At 38.5% G+C, this 18,477-nt stretch overlaps 1 protein-coding gene across 3 annotated transcripts; it reads right to left on the bottom strand.

Annotated features, from left to right (window-relative positions):
- Positions 1–1,076: 1,076 nt before the first annotated feature.
- Positions 1,077–17,953, bottom strand: LOC149845932 (uncharacterized). Of its 3 annotated transcripts, XM_089997794.1 has the most exons (5): positions 17,661–17,953; positions 16,022–16,227; positions 9,482–9,580; positions 3,606–3,679; positions 1,077–1,656 (listed from the first exon to the last, which is right to left on the bottom strand). In XM_089997794.1, exons 1-5 carry the CDS (start codon positions 17,902–17,904, stop codon positions 1,374–1,376), a joined length of 906 nt encoding a protein of 301 aa, XP_089853920.1. In that variant the 5' UTR covers positions 17,905–17,953; the 3' UTR covers positions 1,077–1,373. The 3 variants fall into 3 exon arrangements, with proteins under 3 accessions (XP_089853920.1, XP_089853923.1, XP_089853921.1); XM_089997797.1 differs by lacking the exon at positions 3,606–3,679 and having other exon boundaries at positions 17,661–17,936; XM_089997795.1 differs by lacking the exon at positions 9,482–9,580 and having other exon boundaries at positions 17,661–17,936.
- Between the last annotated feature and the right edge of the window lie 524 nt (positions 17,954–18,477).

The following is an 18,477-nucleotide window of genomic DNA, read 5'->3' as shown; positions in this document are numbered from 1 at the left end:
CGTCATAAAAAAAAACTAAACTAAGGTACTTCTCAAGCCATCAGGATTTGAAAAGATAAACCACCTGAGCAGTTCCCTCCATCTTGATTATACAAAAAAAAAAAAAAAACTTAATCATAACTAGCTGAAGGGACATCATGACTTCAAAACCAATAGGTTCAAATCACTTGCTGCGAGGCCGTAAAGGGGCAAGGGAGACTTTTTGTTCGTACACCAATCAAGTCACGAGTGAGTGTGCTGATTTTCTCCAATTATTAAAAAAAAATTGCATCTGTGCTTCTGGTAAGGGTGACTGTGAACATAACCAAGCTGAAGAGATGTTACGAGTTCAAAATCTCCGAAATCACATCCCTTTTCGCGAGATTGAAGTTGGGTGTACTCCCTGAAGTCCAAGGAGGACCTGGGGTTTTTACACCAACGAGCTGGTGAGGAGACAGGTGGTTTTCCCTGGTTATAAAAAAAAATATTATTTTTGGCAATATATCAGCAAGGGGAAATCTAACGATATCTAGGTGAGGCCAACATGGCGACCTGCCCTATAATTAAGGTTAACAGCCTCATTAGATGAGCGTCCGTCCCATGCTTTTTTTTGAAAGGCAAGCTGGGGTTAGGCAGACCCCAACCAGTTAATATTCAACGTACGGTACCACGGGGGTTTGAACCTGCAACGTCCACCCACAAGGAGACATGCACTATCAGCTCCTACCAACCTTGCGGCGCCCCATTGGTGCTTCCTTCCCATACTTGGAACTGTGGAACAGGTTAATTTTAGCTTCCAAGCCTTGGTTGGATCCATTTATTAAAAGAAATCTAGAACAGATTTGATCAATGTTGTCAGAGTCGGATTCAGAACTAAATAGGTTCTGCAAAAGAAGCCCTAATAAAATTGGTCTGAGTCAGCCTATTTAAAAACTGATTTTTAAATTTAAAAATCAGACCAAATAAGGCAATTTTTTTGAAAATAAAAAAATCCAGAAAAATTTATCTAAAAAACAAAATACAAAAAATGAAGTAAATGGGTCGTTGCTTCACTGTTTGCCTGCTTTTGTCGGCACACACACACACAGAGAGAGAGAGAGAGAGATGTTTCTTCTAAATTTTTCATAACACAGAGCAATGCCAGTTTATCTTTACATGGCAGATGGTTTTACCACAGCATCATATGTGCAGTTGAGCAGGTCAATCGAACATAACAACCCGTGCTCATAGCCCACAACAGCTTTCAACGATCTTGTTCTCTGTTTTCCCATTTATGCTCCAAAAGTAAAGGATCCATGATCATTGTGTTACCCTGCATGCTCACTAATCATGAACCTACAAGATGGGGCATTGTGCAGGGTGCAAGAAGGGGCCGGCCCCAAACTGACACAGCTTCAGCCCCACTCTGAATACAATTCTAATGAATTAAGCACCCTACGTGCATGAATATGAAGGGCCATTTGTCTTTGTTCCATATCTAATGTGGAACCAAACTGACTTGCTGCCCAAATCAGTGATGCACATTTCTCCCCAAGAAGATACCTCAAGTCTTCTTCGGTGGATGCCAGCGGAGGTTTGTCCCTTCCATTTTGGCCATCAAACATTGTGGTGGAATGCCGGCTTGTCGAAGGAAGAACATGCCCTACCAGCAGCAGCAAAAACTCTCCACATTTTAATCTGAAAATTGAAATAAAAGTCAGCTGCAGAAACAATTAAGAGACGTTCTTTCCTTGTATCTGAATTGTACCACACAAGCAGCAGTAAGCTACAGAATGAGAATCATAACAAAACGCTTAACATGGTAACTGTCCGTGCATTTAATGCTCTTTGGTGTTGGCCAGATCTCATTTCCAGCACATGGTAAGCAACAAATGAGGTATTTTGGCCAAAACAAGACTGTAACTCTAAGCTATATAAAACAAAGCACCACTCCAATGACATCAACGTTAACAAACAGGAAAACCAGTGGAGCTCAGCAAGCCAAATTCCATGAAAGGTTCAACTGTCTAAATGGATCCACTCTCACAAGGGTCTTGAGAGTTGACACAAAAGAACACAATCTGATGCTGACAGTTGAATAAAATCAGGGTCTTTTTTTTTCATTTCAAGACAAAAAGTGAAGTTTCTGAAGAGAGCCTCCCATAATTTACAGGTGATGGACGATCTTTTACATATGGGTCTCAAAGTCATTGAAGCAAAACATATGTGCATGCAACGCAAAAACTAGTGGTTTAAGAATGCGATGGTTATGATTAAATTGAAGATGTACCGGTAAATTCAGGCAATTAAGCTCCACCATACAACAAAATACCGAGTTTATGTCATAACGAGGACTGGTGCAGGATGATCATAGTGGCAAACTTTAAGAGTGGTTCCTAAGCAGACGGGCACTTTTATGAGAAATGCATGTGAAAGTACACATCAGAGTTTTCACAAGGCATATGTGATGGAGAAATGTATGCTGAAGCAGATGCCAGAGTAACTAGAAATAAGAAATGGTCATCTTAAGGAAGCTTAACTAACTGAAGGACATTCCTGGAATCACTTTTTTGATAGAATCTACAGTCTTCTTTGGATCTTTGACATGATCATTGAACAAGGAAAAAACTTGGTATGAGCAGCCTAAAACATTTGTTTCTTTCCAACAAGAGTTGTACCAATTACAACTATAACTGGACTCATTTGCAGTAAAAAACAATGGAAAGCAGCCGTACAAGCAAATTTTAACTTTAACCCACAAAATGAAAATTGAGAAAACAGGAAATCTATTAAAGGAAGAATTGAGCAATCGATGGTATCAGGTCCATCCCTGCAAAATCACTTTAAGCTAGAGGGAAAGAATTAAAATTGGCTGAAAACTTCACAATGTGAAAATGCTTCACATTACTTGATGATCATAAATTCATAACCCAAACTTTGTACATATTGAAGTGAAAATTGAGAACTAGAGATCTACCAAAGAATTGAACAGGTCCACCCTGCAAAAACACTTAAAAAGCTCGAGCAAGAAAAACTATTAAACCCTTGACAACGAGAGAAGACACGTTACTTAATGATCATAGCCCAAACCTCGAATATATTGAACCAGAAATTTTCCAAAGGAAGAATCGAATAATTGATGGTTTCAGGCCCATCCTGCAAAATCACTTGAAGAGCTCGACTCGAAGACATAAAATTCCAACTCACATACTTAATGATCATAGCACTTTGAATACAACAAAGTGAAAATGGGAAACCCCAGAGATTTAGCAAAGGAAGAATTGAATTGAGGGTTCCACACACTGCAAAGTCACTTAAAGAATCCGAGTTAAAAAATTGAAATTGGTTGAAACTTCATAAGGTGAAAATAGGGTCTCTTTCTCTTTTAGACAGTATCACAACTAGAAATGTCCAATCTTGCCACCAAAGCAACTTAAACTGCCAAGAGTTGCAAACTAAATATCGGTTAACTCTACAATGAACATGCATAAGCATATCAATCACCATGGTTCCGTGGTTATTTATTTGGCCCCAGGTGGTATTATGCATAATCTTGGTTCTCCAAGGAAAGAACCATTGAATCCAAATGGCATATCACAAGAAAAAACCACATAGGTTAGCTTGTGTGTGAGCATAAAATCACAAACCTCAAATTCTCATTCACTTGCTGATCTTTTATAAGTTCTGAAACTTTCTCAATACCATGGCCTGCTTCAAAATCCTAGAACAAAAAACAATGAGCACATTACACCACTAGAACATCAGTTGAACAGCTCAAAAAGCCTATTAGACTTATTATGTCAACTGAAGCGAAAAAAACCTAATTCATCTCCCAATAGTCATGATCATTTTGTCCAACAAAAACATGGGACATGAATTCCAATTTTGGGCTCAATACAAGTCAAGAAACAGTGATGGAGATGTCATTTAGGAAAATGATAAGTAGAATATAATCATATAAGTAGAAGTCATTTAGGAAAATGATCTTAATGCATTGAATACTTTGGAAATAACTATTAGCACCATGAAGACACTGACACATAATAGCATATGCAAACGCACAAAGTTGATCAATGTCCTTAATAGAAGTTGGCTTTTATTTTAAAGAAAAAAAAACAATAATTTATTCATAAGAATTATGTCATCAACAACCCAGGTGAGAATGACAACATATAGGTTCAAGGTGTAGTACATGATTCTCATTTTTCCCAAACATAACATATTCCTGCAAGTAGGCCTGTGACAGCCAGCATAAAAACTTAGTCATACCCTATGATTATGAACCAATATGAGAATTTTGTTGGGGCGTTCCCTACTAAGCGACGCATTGTACTCTATAGGCCCGGAGGCAGTGATACTTGGGCAAGGGTTGCTAGGTCGTCGCCCGGAAGCGACGCGTCACACCGGCGCCCGGGTGTGGTGTCAAATAGGCAAGGGTTCCCTCACTTTGTTGGACGGGTGGGGGTAATTGGAACATAGGATCTTTAACTGGTAAGTTGGTAGAGTTAGTAGATGTTATGTGTAGGAGAAAGATTGATATTTTATGTCTGCAAGAGACCAAATGGGTAGGTGAGAAAGCAAAAGTGATAGAACCTTGGGGATATAAGATTTGGTATACAGGAATAAATAGGAATAGGAATGGAGTAGGGATTGTTATGAGTCGTGAGTTTATAGATAATGTAGTTGAGGTCCGTAGGAAGGGCGATAGGATTTTACTTATTAAATTAGTATTAGGTTCGGATATTATTAATATTATTAGTGTTTATGCACCTCAAGTAGGTTTAGATGATTCCATTAAGCGTCAATTTTGGGAAGATTTAGATGGAGTAGTACAAGGGATATCTTATGGAGAAAGGCTTTTCATCGGCAGTGACCTTAATGAGCATGTAGGCATTAGTAGGGATGGATTTGAGAGTATCCATGGAGGCTATGGCATAGGAGAAAGAAACGAAAGTGGAGAAAGGATTTTAGATTTTGGTTTGTCCTATGATATGATCTTAGCAAACACTTGGTTTAGGAAGAGAGAGTCTCACCTAGTAACATTTAAAAGTGAGGTTAATACGAGTCAGATAGATTTTTTCCTACTTAGAAAGAGAGATAGGGGTTGTTGCATCGATTGTAAGGTTATACCGGGAGAAAGTGTAGCTACACAACATAGAGTCTTAATTTTAGATCTTAGAATTAGACAATGCCGCAAAAGGGATAGACATAGGATAGATCCTAGAATTAAGTGGTGGGCACTGAAAAGAGCTAAACAAGGAATGTTTGTAGAGCAGGTAGTTAAGGAAGTTGATTGGTGTCTCGAGGAGGATTCAGAATCAATGTGGAATAAGATAGCGGGTGGCATGAAAAAGGTGGCTAAGGAGGTATTGGGTGAGTCTAAAGGCGGTGCACCGCTAGGTAAGGATACATCGTGGTGGAACGAGGATGTCAAATTAGCTATTAAGGTTAAAAGAGAGTGTTATAGAAATCTAAGTAAGAGTCGTGATAATGAGAATTTGGAGAAGTATATGATAGCAAAGAAGGAAGCTAAAAAAGTAGTTCGCAACGCGAGGGATAAGGTATATAAGGAGGTTTATGACAAGTTGGATACCAAAGAGGGCGAGAAGGATATTTATAGGCTTGCAAAGATGAGATATAGGAAATCGAGGGGATCTGGGTATGGTTAGATGTATCAAAGATGAAATGCAAAGGGTTTTAGTCAAAGATGAGGAGATTAAGGAGAGATAAAAAGATTATTTTGATAAGCTATTTAATGAAAGTCATGCTCAAGATCTTGGAGACTTCTCCATTCCTTTTCATGAGATGAATCGTGACTTCATGTGCAAGATTCAAAAGAAAGAAATTGCAGAGGCTTTGAAGAAAATGAAATCAAGAAGGGCAGTTGGCCCAGATGGTATACCTATCGAGGCTTGGAAATGCTTGGGAGAGAAAGGTTTAGAATGGTTGACAAATCTTTTTAACAAGATTTGGCGGACAAATAAGATGCCTAATGAGTGGAGGAAGAGTACTTTAGTGCCTCTATATAAGAATAAGGGTGATATACAAGATTGCACAAACTATCGTGGAATAAAACTCATGAGTCATACTATGAAACTTTGGGAGAGGGTGATTGAGTCTAGGTTGAGGAAGGTTGTCATGATATCGGAGAATCAATTTAGTTTTATGCCTGGAAGATCAACTATGGAAGCTATACATCTTCTTAGGCAACTTATTGAGAGAAATAGAGAGAGGAACAAAGATTTGCATATGGTTTTTATTGATTTGGAGAAGGCATACGATAGAGTACCTAAGGACGTTCTCTGGTGGACAATGATGAAGAAAGGTGTGTCTCTCAAGTACATTAGTATAATTAAGGATATGTATGAAGGAGTAGTAACCAATGTCCGCACTTGTGGAGGGGTGACAACCAATTTTCCTATAACGGTTGGGTTACATCAAGGATCTGCTTTAAGCCCTTTCCTATTTGCTATAGTGATGGATGAGCTTACGAGATCAATTCAAGAAAATGTGCCGTGGTGTATGTTGTTTGCTGATGATATTGTTTTGATTGATGAGTCTAGAGTTGGGGTTAATGCTAAGTTAGAATTATGGAGATAGACATTAAAAGCAAGAGGTTTTAAGTTGAGTAAGAGTAAGACAGAATACATGGAATGTCGGTTTAGTAAGCAACGAAGTCGTGATGAGAGCGTAGTGAAGCTTGGTGAGCAAGAAATACCGGTGGATGATTGTTTCAAATATTTGGGATCTATCATTCAAAAGTATGGAGAAATTGATGAAGATGTAAATCATAGGATAAAGGTTGGGTGGATGAAATGGAAAAGTGCAACTGGAGTGTTGTGCGATCGTAGAATGCCATTGCGGTTGAAGGGAAAGTTTTATAGGACGACTATTAAGCCCGCTTTACTATATGGTACGGAATGTTGGGCTGTCAAGAGACATCATATTCAAAAAATGAGTGTAGCTGAGATGCGTATGCTGAGATGGATGTGTGGAAATACAATAAAAGATAAGATTCGAAACGAGGAGATACGTAAGAAAGTAGGCGTTGCACCCATTGAAAATAAGATGAGAGAGAATCGTTTACGGTGGTTTGGACATATTCGGCGAAGGCCTAATGATGCTCCAGTTAGAAGGATGGAGAAATGAAAAAATATATTAGTTAAAAGAGGTCGGGGTAGGCCTAGGAAGACATGGATGGAGGTGATAGGAAAGGATATGAATGCTTTGAACCTCACCGAGGACATGGCATTGGATAGAAATGATTGGAGGAGAAGGATTCATGTGGAAGACCCAGAATGATTTTCTTTTTTGGTTCATATCGCCGACCCCAATTGTTTTGGGATGAAGGCGTAGTTGTTGTTGTTGTTTTGTATAACATATTCCTGCAACAAGAAAACTCGCCAAACTTCATATAAGCAGAAATAGTTTAGGCAAATGATCTTAGTTCACTTGAATACTTTGGAAATAACTATTGGCACCATGAAGACACTGAAACATAATATCAAATACAAATGGACAAAGTTGATCAATGTCCTTAGTAGACGTTAGCTTTTATTTTAAAAAAAGGAGAAAATCAATAATTCATTCATAAGAATTACATCAGCCAACCTTCCCAAGGTGAGAACATATAGGTTCAAGATGTAGTACATGGTTCTCATTTTCCTTGAGCACAGCACATGCGTGCAACAAGAGGATATGCCAAACTTCCCAGGTGGGAATTGTAATGAAACGAAAGTGCACAATTACAATGCCAATGAGAGGCTACACAAGTGCACAAATATAAAATGGTCTCTAATGGACCAACAACAATCTCACAAAAGAGACAAAAAATATCACTTTCACAATGGAACAAGAAGCACAAAGCCTACAAGAATAAAAGAGGAATTGTATTTCTCACAAAATGCTTTAGAAAGCATGCCTTTACAAGAGGGAGTGAGGCTCTATTTATAGAGCCTCACTTAAGCATAAAGGGGGCAGTCCAACGACTAGTTGGACTGACTGCCCCCAATGGAAAATAAAGAAATAAAAAGACTTTTCAGTCCCTAATGGACTGTGCTAAAAATATTTTACATGAAATGACCATAATGCGCCTGAGATACGTATATTTATAAATATACATATATCAGTGGGTATATACATAATATTTTAACAGGAATGATAACAGAAGTATAGATTCAAGGTGTAGCAGATGGTTTTCATTTTCCTCAAGCACATCATATATGTGCAACAAGAGGGCAGAGGACTGAAATATCCAACACATAGTAACAAATATTGGCGATATTTTGAAAATTATCTCACTGTTTTAAAATTTAAAATCACACAATATTTTTATGAAACCTAAATATCGCATTTTTATCATGATATTTTCATTCTTATCATAAGATTAAAAAGAGAGAGAGAGAGAGAGACAGTTAACTGCTCTAAATTTACTTAAAATGCATTGAACAACATTATTTTTGGGTGACTAAAATCTCATTAAACTATCATTTAATTCATTAATCTCTCTCTCATAAAGATTCCTCTCATCCACTAAGAACACAAAACGAGTTTAAGAATGGCAGTTTTGGGCAGTATTGAGAATAGAAAACTGTTTCCTAAAAATCCATATTAGAAATTAAAAGCTTTAAGTATGTTGAGAATAGAAAAGGTCTCCTAAAGTGCAACGTGAAAATTAAACCCATATTTAGAAGTTTTGAATGATTTTACTTAGAAGTTTGGATTTTGAACAAGACCTTAAATCAGTATCATTTTCTAAATTTTTTATTTTCCGATATCTTTTAAATATTAATTAATTTATTTTTAGCAGATATTTTCTCAGAAAAATGCACGATAAATAAGAATTTTTAGAATCTCACAAGAAAAATATTGGTGATAACTTTCCGTTTTAAACTTTTGTCACTAGGATCAAACATAAATAAAGATCTTGATTTTCAGGTCTTTTTTACATCAGCATCTTACTTGTTTGTGTGGTCTCATCTAAAAGTTTTCTAAGGACACAGATAAGAAGGCCCAACAGACCACAAGTTTTTTGATGCTGGGCCAACCACTGTTGGTGAGATTATGCATTGTTACTTCGAATTTCTACCATGTGGCTATCCACTGGTCTACACATTCGTGTACAAATATGGGGAAAGAGACAATAATGCAGCCACATAAAAATGGGTACAAAAATATGCTGAAGTATTAACAGTTTAGAGTTTATCATAATCAATAAGTTGCAAAGTAACTCCTTGCTTTGTAAGTATCATTGCTTTTGGCATACTGGATATTAATAGCGAGCTACTGAAGTAGTTAGTAGCATTTATCATAAAAATGTGTATGGTAATAAGTTGAAGTACAACAGTTTCAGAGTTCATCATAACCAATACATTGTAAAGTAACTCATTGCTTTTGAATTTCTAGAGTGGACATTGTTTTTGGCATAGTGAGTAATTAATGATGAATGACTAAATGCAATTAGTAGCAGCAACTATGTAGAAACACATCACAAATCTTGATATGAGTCAACAGTTTGACATACCATCTGATTAGCAGGTGATTCGAGCATTAAAGAAATAATAGCATCCAAGCATGCACCTTGCTCAAGAACACCTCTAGTCGATAATATGTTCAAAAGTACCTGCAAGAATTAAGCTGCTTTCAGTTAAAGTAAAAATTTGCAAGCAATAGGAATATGATATCACATACTTCATGAACCTCAAATTTTCTTAATCTTAGATTTTCTTTTCTTTCTTTCAACATTTAATCTTAGATTTTCTATGATTGCACAAGGCAAGAACTACAGAAAGGGTATGTGCATGTGCATGACAGTCACTGTACCTCATAACAGTTTCAGCTCTTCTAAGAGGGTTTCTTCTCTAAATGGTATCCTCATTGTTAAATGAATTTAGTAGTTTATGTATTATACAACTTAGACAAATTACTTGCTACACTAGCTCCTGCTTTATACCTTTTTTCACATATTTATCCAACTGATGCCTTGGCATCTGAGAACTTCCATGATCCTGATCATGCCTTGACTGTAAATGGAAACCAATCTACATGTGTCACCTGAGTTTTCAATTCAACCAAGTTATCTTCATCATTCTCTTGGTCCTTGTTTCTTGAGCACCTCATGAGATCTAGATCTCAATAGCAACATAGCCTTGGGCATCCCCTGTTCCATCTAAAGTAAGTCATCTATGCATGTAAATAAAGAAAGTTGTTTATGCCAGCGTCCAACTCTACTGAATTTATTATTTTGTCTTCACAGAGTTAGTGTAAAAAATTTCTGTCCCTTGGGTTACAACTAAGGTTGCAAGTATCATATCTTTACCCTTATCGGTCATGCCCAAAATAAGATAGGTATTGTCTAGTAAAAAATCGTAAATTTTTTAATAAACATTTTTAAAAATTCTAAAAAATCATAAAAAAATAGAAAAAACTAACAAAAATTCTAAAAAGATCATAAGACATGAAACAATGATGAATTGCACAAAATACAGCCATAAAATCACATATGAAGCATTTATGTCTCTATGAGCTGCATAAGACATCATCAAACATCAACTATCTCACAAGAACAATGCAAAATATTAAATATCTTGCATTTAAAAACATGCCACAAGACTCATACTTTAATATTACATAAACAAAAAATATTATGGCAATAGTTGCATTCGATTTTCAATCATTACTTGAGTGTTCCATTGTCATGCCGGATGATTGGATGCCACCTTTGTTGGAGGAATGTAAAGCCTGATTTCTACCTTGATATAAATCTCTAATTTTTGCAGATTACGATACGTACAATGGTTACAACAGATAATGATAATGCTTTATTTAATCTGCTTGATGACCATGTTCATAACAGAAGAAGAAGGAAGCCAATTGGCAAAGGACATTCCTTCACCAGTAATAAATGCATGTGCATCATAGGAAATGTATGCTTTGATGCAATACGTCTCACATACATGGACAAATAATCTCCTGAATCTTGGCCTTTTCTTGCCTAACAAGGTTTTCAGAATCCAATTTATGCACAGGCATACACCACAGACTTAGAGAAAAATGCCTTTCTAAACCATGGTTGTAACTCTGCATGGACTCACCTGTAATGAGATCAAGAAGTCTCTACACACCTCAAACAGGCAAATACAAACCCACAAAAGGGGCATAAGCAGAATAGCTACTTAGGGGCTTAAGGAACACTCACAATATAAAAATATAATCTTTATTCACTTAACAAATGCACATAAAATGCATTAAAATCCAAGGGGGCTCGAGGCCCATATATATACACAAAGAAGGGGGCTCCCCAACGGCTAGAAATCTGCCGTTGGGAGCTCCCAACAGCTATATAGCTGTTATATTGTCAAGGACAAAAATGCCCTTGACAATATAACAAAGATCAGCATAATTAAATAAAATAAAAAAGGCCCCTAATGGGCAATACCCATTACAATGGTTAAACACCAAAAATACTCTTGGAGGGTAATACATATTACAGTCACAGAAATATATATATATATATATATATATATAGAGAGAGAGAGAGAGAGAGAGGTTCGTGCTAAATGAAATATACCAAATGAAACATGCTAAATGGGTTTTTCTGCTCTTCCAGTGTCTTTTTCGCAGTTCCGACCCCATAAATGTGTTGGGCATGGTCAATTTATGAGGAATCCACACCTGGATCATGTGTTTTCGATGAAAAAAATGATATTTGGAGCCTCAAAAATTTACAAAGATTTTGGACCGTTGATTTTTTGAACGTTATAAAAACCACCCATGTGTCAGAATCGAACACTTCAAGAGCTGATCCCTATAAAATCAAGTACATAGATCACATTTGTACGGTCCGAATTTTAAAATAAAACGAAAAAACCCTGAAAAACTCATTTAGCATATTTCATTTAGCACGGGCCCATTACTATATATATATATATATGTGTCAGAGGGATTTGGCTAGCAGGGCGCCGCACCCGCATCGACGCAACGCGGGTGCAGGTGCGGGTGCGGCACCGGGTGCGGTCAACCCGATCCTGGGTGCGTTGACCGCACCCAGGGTCATTTCGGTCTATTTTTTTTGGATTTTTTTTTTTAAATTTGCCCTACGAAATGGGCTGCGGAATTTAAAAAAAAAATAATCTACTGCCAGCTACTTGCTGCTGCTGCTCTTGTTTTATAAAGGGGCACTTGTGTCCACAACATCTGACGAGCTTTGTTGGCATCCCATGCTATTCTTGCCTCCAAACAATTAATTCGCAGCGTTGGAAAACATACTGTTAACTTGGAAATGATGATCCATCTTCCTCAAAAATTAAAACCAAAATTCAAGAGCCTTTTGAAGTCTTTATCCTTCAAGGCTTCAACGATCCAGATCCTTCTTCGTCAAGGATTTTCTCTCTCCATAATAAATGATAGTGGTGGTGGTAGCCTTGGTGGCTATTAGTATTCATCCAGACGAGATGGGTGCTCTAGCCGTAGCCTTGTGTAGACCTCTCTTTTCCACATGTCAAATCCAATAAATTTCTTTTAGCTGTCATATGTGTGCAACTGTATATAAAATGAAATTTGATGAACCCTAGGCAGTGGCGTGGCAGTGGCAGTGGAGCCGTAGGCCTCGTGAAGACTCTCTCCAACAAACCACATCAAACCTTTGCTAATATTTTTTTTCGTGAAGACCAGGGAGTTTCAGACATGATTGAATCATGACAGTCAGCAGAACGCAGCAGGTTGGGTCGATCAGATTGCCAATCCTTTCGGTTCATCAATTTTGTCCCATTGAGCCAAAGTACACAACAAGCAGAACGTGGGTAACAAGTCTTCAAACAAACACACCAGCAAAAAAAAATTGGACCCCGACCCGCGCCGGGGGAACCCCCGACCCCCTTCTCTCTCTCTCTCTCTCTCTCTCTCTCTCTCTCTCTCTCTCTCTCTCTCTCTCTCTCTCTCTATATATATATATATATATATATATATATATATTTTTTTACATTTTTGCCCCTGCCGCACCCCCGCACCCGGGTTTTTTGGAAGTGCTGAATCCCCGCACCCACACCCATGTGACATAGATAAGAGCCCATATTTTAACATCACCATGATATGCTCTTCTAGGTAAGAAAATAACACTTGGCCAAGTGATACTATTCTTGTTTTGACAGAGCCATCATTATCTCTCTCTGGTCGCTCACAAACATAGACTTAAGGGGGAATAACTTCAAGTCCTCTGTCACGTCCATGTGATAATACAATGACACATAATCTATCTCACACGGACTCGGCTGGGGAGGCGATGGACCAGCGTTGACACGCCCCGACATGGGTGAGGACACGGGTGCGACTTCGGACACGAGGCAGACTCGGTCATCGCACCTAGGCCGAGTTCGTCCACTTTATAGACTCGGTCAACTTTGACTGAGTCTATAAATGTCCATTTTCAAACTCATTTTGACCGAGTCTATAAGCCCAAGAAAAAAATTCGCGCCGGGGGGGAGCCCCCAGACCCCCCTTCCTGTAAGGGCAAAAATCTGAATCAGGCTCCACAACTCATCACCCCCTGCCTCGTTCTTGCCAGGCTGGTGCCTTTTAGGTGTGTTTGTGTTGTTAAGAATTACTTTTTTATTTTTGCTTTAAAATTTTCAATCTTTATGTGTTAATTTATTGTTAAATATATATATATATATATATATATATATATATATATATATATAGCCAAGTCCCCGTGTCCAAAATTTTTGAAATTGCGCCGCACCCGTGTCACACCCGCACCCGCTCCCATGTGACATAGCACATAATCAAAACATAAGATAGAGTTAAGAAATGGTGGAGATAGGTTAAAACACAGAGCCCAAAAGGTGAATGTTAATGGGGTGGAACATATAACAAAAGGATCAGATCTAACTAAAACAAGTTCACTATCAATAAGATCATCAAGCTCCATTTTAAGCATATGTTTCCCATTAACAGAGGTCATGGAATACCGGGATTCCAGTCCTAAAGGGAAGCAGCAAGGGCAAAAAACCAAAGACAAATGCGCAAAGAGAAGCATCAAGTTGTGAATATCCATGGGTAATGTTTAAGATACAAAAGTGAGAGGAAAATAAAAATGTGGTCTTTGAGAGGAAATCAAAGGATTTAAAATGAAGCCAAAGAAAGAGAAGTTGGACAGACAAGATACAAGAGTAAGCAGAGGGAAGTTCAGCTTCCTTGCGTCCTCCCAATCAGTCCCATGTTAAAGAGTGGTCTCCCGCTCTTGTTTCTCTCAGAGATGATAATAATAAAGCATTTACAGGGACTATTGACCAAAGAACCAATGCGTCCAATCACAATGGCCAACAGGCAACAAGAGAAGCTCGAGTTAATCAATGGTAGGGGTTAAGGAGCACAGATGGAAGAGAGAGGATCAAAATAGGCTGGAAGGCAAAAAGGAAATGGTGGATTGAGGGCACAGCAGCACAACAAGAGCCTCAAACATCTTCCTTGTATATCTTCCAAAGTGATGCTGGGAAGTATGCCGCCTGAAATTCCACAATCATCATATATGTGTAGTAGCTAGAAGTCAAAATACATCATTTAGGGAAAGCAACTGTTGGAGTTTTCATCATGCCATCACAATTTTTATGGTATTGTCCTATTTTACAAGGACACTGCAACTTATCCACCAGTCATGCCCTCTTATGTACTATTCTTAATGGAAACTACATAATAATGGAGTGTCCCATGTTCTTTTAATTGTGTCCTTATGGCATGGTATTCTTTATTGAAGTACCAGCAACATCCTGAAGTCAATTCAATGATAACTATGCAAAATAGGCATGGGTGTGAATAGATACTACAACGTTTATCCAAAACAAGGGGGAAATGGTGCAGTTGGTTGTGTATATGGCACATATGAACAGATGCACTCACACTCACACATGGATATATGCAAATGGAGATCCATCAAATATAGATAAAAAGAAAAAAAAGGTAGAAAGTATAGAAGACACAGAAATACACAGTTTGTCTTACATATTACCTACGATGTCTACATGCAGCAGCACCCAAAGCACTCCGCTAGCACCAAAGTACCACTACCAGCATTGACACGGCTCATGCTGGGCATTTTAGATTACCCATTTTACATAGAATCATAGCTGGTAACTTCCCAAGATTAGTACAAATCAGGAGTCAGGACCGGAAACACTATAGAACATGGGGAAGCATGCTTCCCCAAAATACACTTTGGAAGCGAAAGCTCGCTTCCCACTTGCTTCTCGTTCGCTTCTCAATATCGGGAAGTGAGTTTCTGTTTTTTTTTTTTTTTTTTTGGGGGGGGGGGGGGGGGGGAGGGAGCTTAGACAGTTTTAGCTTTTAATAAAATTTTTTTTTAACCCAATATTGGGAAAGCTCAATTCCTATTTGCTTCCCACTCAAATCTTAGGTCGCTTCCCTCTTCGTTTTCCCTTTGATTGTAGTTTGATTCCTATGTCGCTTCTGAGACGACTCCTAGTTCACTTCCAAGTTGTTTCATGCTTCCCGCTTCCTAAAATTTTAGAAGTGCCTCGCTTCACGCTCCCTCGACTGGCAACTTTGGTACAATTATATGTTGATTACATCATGCACGCAGCAATCATCAATCAACTGTATATCTAATTTTAGTTGTACAAACTGCGAATTGTTATGCTGATAAGATACTTTCTAGAGGTATGCTCTAACCGGTGGGATCATAATTTACAATCCCTATGCCAAACTACGGTTGTGGAAACGTTTTGGAGACCATGGAGCCTTTTGACTTTAGACTCCTAATTCCATACAGTTGGAGGTTTCTTTCTCAAAGCTCCAGTGTAGTTAATTCATGTAAATTTATCTGTGTATTGCTTGGATCTTCATACTGAAGATTGCCAAGCAGCCAAATTTCTCTAAGATATAGCCTCACTTTTTCTCACCATTATGGATTTTGGATTCATGCTAACATGTCAATCTTGTGGTTCCAGCATTGAACACAAGTACAAATGACCTTGATGATTCCAAAATATGAAGAAATTGATTTACAAGTATCATTAGATGCACAAAGTTTAGTTATAGAATGGCTCACCTTTATTCCCTTATGCTTATGAGCCAGAGTTCTGCTCTCCTTGTGGAGGAGGCAACATCCTTCCAAAACTCTAAGAGCTAGAGCCACTTCACCATCTGTAGCTGGGCTAGTTATCTGAAGAGGCTCAACACTGTAGATATGATCCAAATTCGGCACATTAATCTCTTTTGGTTGTGACAATGAATGCTCGAATAGCACCGGAACAACTGCAATCATGATAAAATATGAGATTCACAAAGCTACTCATTGAATTTCCAAAAGGATGGATTGAAATGGAGGAGCATGGTTCAATTGAATGGAAAACAAGGAGAAGATATTTAAAAACCCGTAGGCTCAAATGTGCTCATCAGAAAGAGAAAGAAACATGCAGGTAGAAGAAAACAGCAGCATCGCTATTTGAACCAGAAAAAAAGAGAATTAGGTCAAGGCTCAAGCATTAAAGAACCATAGCAATACGTGTAGAGAAGAAAATATTGGTCCAAAAAAATAGGTCGAACACTGGGGGGGCCCTGACCAATTCCCTTAGTGGTTATTTGGGATGCACCGCTTACCCAGAGAAATGGGATACAAAACTAGGCATCCAAACTCCAAAAGGTCTAGCAGTTGCAACATGTACACAATGCCTTTGGTGCTCCAAAATAAAAAAATATAACAAGTTACTAGCATGAAGAGTTGCAATGCCACGAGTTGCTACACACTCGGACACAAAGGAACCTAATGATACAGCGAAATCTTGTGCTTTCCTAAGAGTGAAGGAGAAGAAAAGAAGAAAAAGATCATAATTCTATTCTTTTAAAATTGTAAAAGTCGGTTACCTAATAGTAAAAAAAGAAGAATGTCATCATTCTATTCTTCTAGAATTCCAAAAAGTCGCTTTCCTAATAGAAAAAGAAGAAGAAATCATCATGGATCTACCCTTCTTTTTTTCCAGAAAGAAAAGGATTCCAGAGAATAGATGGATCTACCCTTCCACATTTCTAAAAAGTTCCAGTGATTCTCAAACACCAAAGAGGAACTCGGTAATCCATGGATTTTGCAATGTCCACTAGAGCGGAAGCTATAAACTAAGCTATGAAGATCAAATGAGAGGTTGCAACACAGTGAACGGCATCTCCTTTCATTCTCTAGTTCCCCAAACTATTCACAAACCAGAAACGTTCGTTCGTTCATCATCATAGACAAGCAACAAGATCGACAACGTTCAACGAAATCAAAACCCAAACAAGAGAAATCAACGCCAAAAAATATTCTCAAGATAGCATTTTTCAAAGTAAAAAAACGCATCAAATTCAAGGAAAACTCAAAAGTTGAGCCCTTGGAAGCATCACGAACATCACAAATTCTACCCCCAAAAAAGCAAAAAAACAGAACGCATTTTTCCACTAAAGAGAAGGGAAACCCTAATTCTCACGAAGATCTCAAAACGAACGAGAGGATGCCGTAATAGGCTCGAATTCGGGAAGAACTCGAACCGAATCCTTCGCAATCCAGTCATCCCAAAGGAACCGATGCATAAACGAGAAACTCGATCTTCGCTACGTATAAAGAAAAAGAATCAAGGAGAAAGCGATGGCATTCGATTCGATACAATAAGAATGCGGGAAATGAAGGAGACGAAGGGTTGCGGTTGAGAAGGAACCTTGGAGATCGGGGGAGGACTGGGAGAGCTGGAAGAGGCGTATGGCGAGGTCGGAGTCGGAGAGGGAGCGGAGGAACTTGAGAAGGTTGCGGAGGGAGCGGAGGCGGAGAAAGGAGAGGTCGGCGCGGGCGTCCCTGAGGCCGCTGAGCAGTGCGAGCGTCACCTCCCTGTACAGCCTCTGCCTGTTGAGCGACGACGCCAACTCCCCCACAGGAGAAGAAGAGTCCATCTCCTTCAGATGCATTCTCTCTCTTCTTCTTCTTCTTCTTCTTCTCCTCTGAATCGCACGCTGGTTTTCTGAGGTTCGGTTTCTTTCATCTATTTTTAAACGGAATGAAAAGGCCTTCAGGGTCCCTCAAAGTAGCTGAAAAGGACCTGTAGTCCTTCAAAATTTTTACATAAGAATGACGAAAGGACTCAAGGGACCTTTAAATTGGTCAAAGGACTGAGACAACCCTTCAAGGGACCGTAGAGATCCACTTCCCTTCATGGTGCCCTTCAATGAAGGGTTTTATATATATAGCTCCAATGATTGCCTTTTGTATTTTGACCCCTTCCAAGCTAGTGATGGTGCACCCACTAATCTTTTGGTCACATGGTGGATGACACTAACTTAACAAGAAAGTCAGTCAAACCACTGAATTTAATTAGTGAATTTTCTCCGTATCATGGCGCTGGTCAACTATGTAGTTCTTTTAAATATTGGTAACGAGGAAGATCGTGCTTACTTTTTTTTTTTTTATTTATAATAGGAAGGAAGCCCTCGGGGCTTATGCTATGCATTGGTTTGTGCAGAAAAGTGACATTCATAGAATCG

This window comes from Nuphar pumila, chromosome 2, assembly GCF_984573655.1.
Source record: "Nuphar pumila chromosome 2, dmNupPumi1.hap1.1, whole genome shotgun sequence".
NCBI classification, from domain to species: domain Eukaryota; kingdom Viridiplantae; phylum Streptophyta; class Magnoliopsida; order Nymphaeales; family Nymphaeaceae; genus Nuphar; species Nuphar pumila.
Note: the sequence above shows the minus strand (reverse complement) of the source record. Positions and strands in the feature narration are given on the sequence as shown.

What these genes read in the sequence shown, in the direction of transcription:
- LOC149845932 (XM_089997794.1), bottom strand. Translation starts at nt 17,904, where the DNA reads ATGCATCTGAAGGAGATGGACTCTTCTTCTCCTGTGGGGGAGTTGGCG. An exon ending in GTCCTCCCCCGATCTCCAAG is followed by an intron (nt 16,228 to 17,660) that starts GTTCCTTCTCAA and finishes TCATGATTGCAG; the next exon opens with TTGTTCCGGTGCTATTCGAG. An exon ending in AATCACCTGCTAATCAGATG is followed by an intron (nt 3,680 to 9,481) that starts GTATGTCAAACT and finishes TTTTTGTTCTAG; the next exon opens with GATTTTGAAGCAGGCCATGG.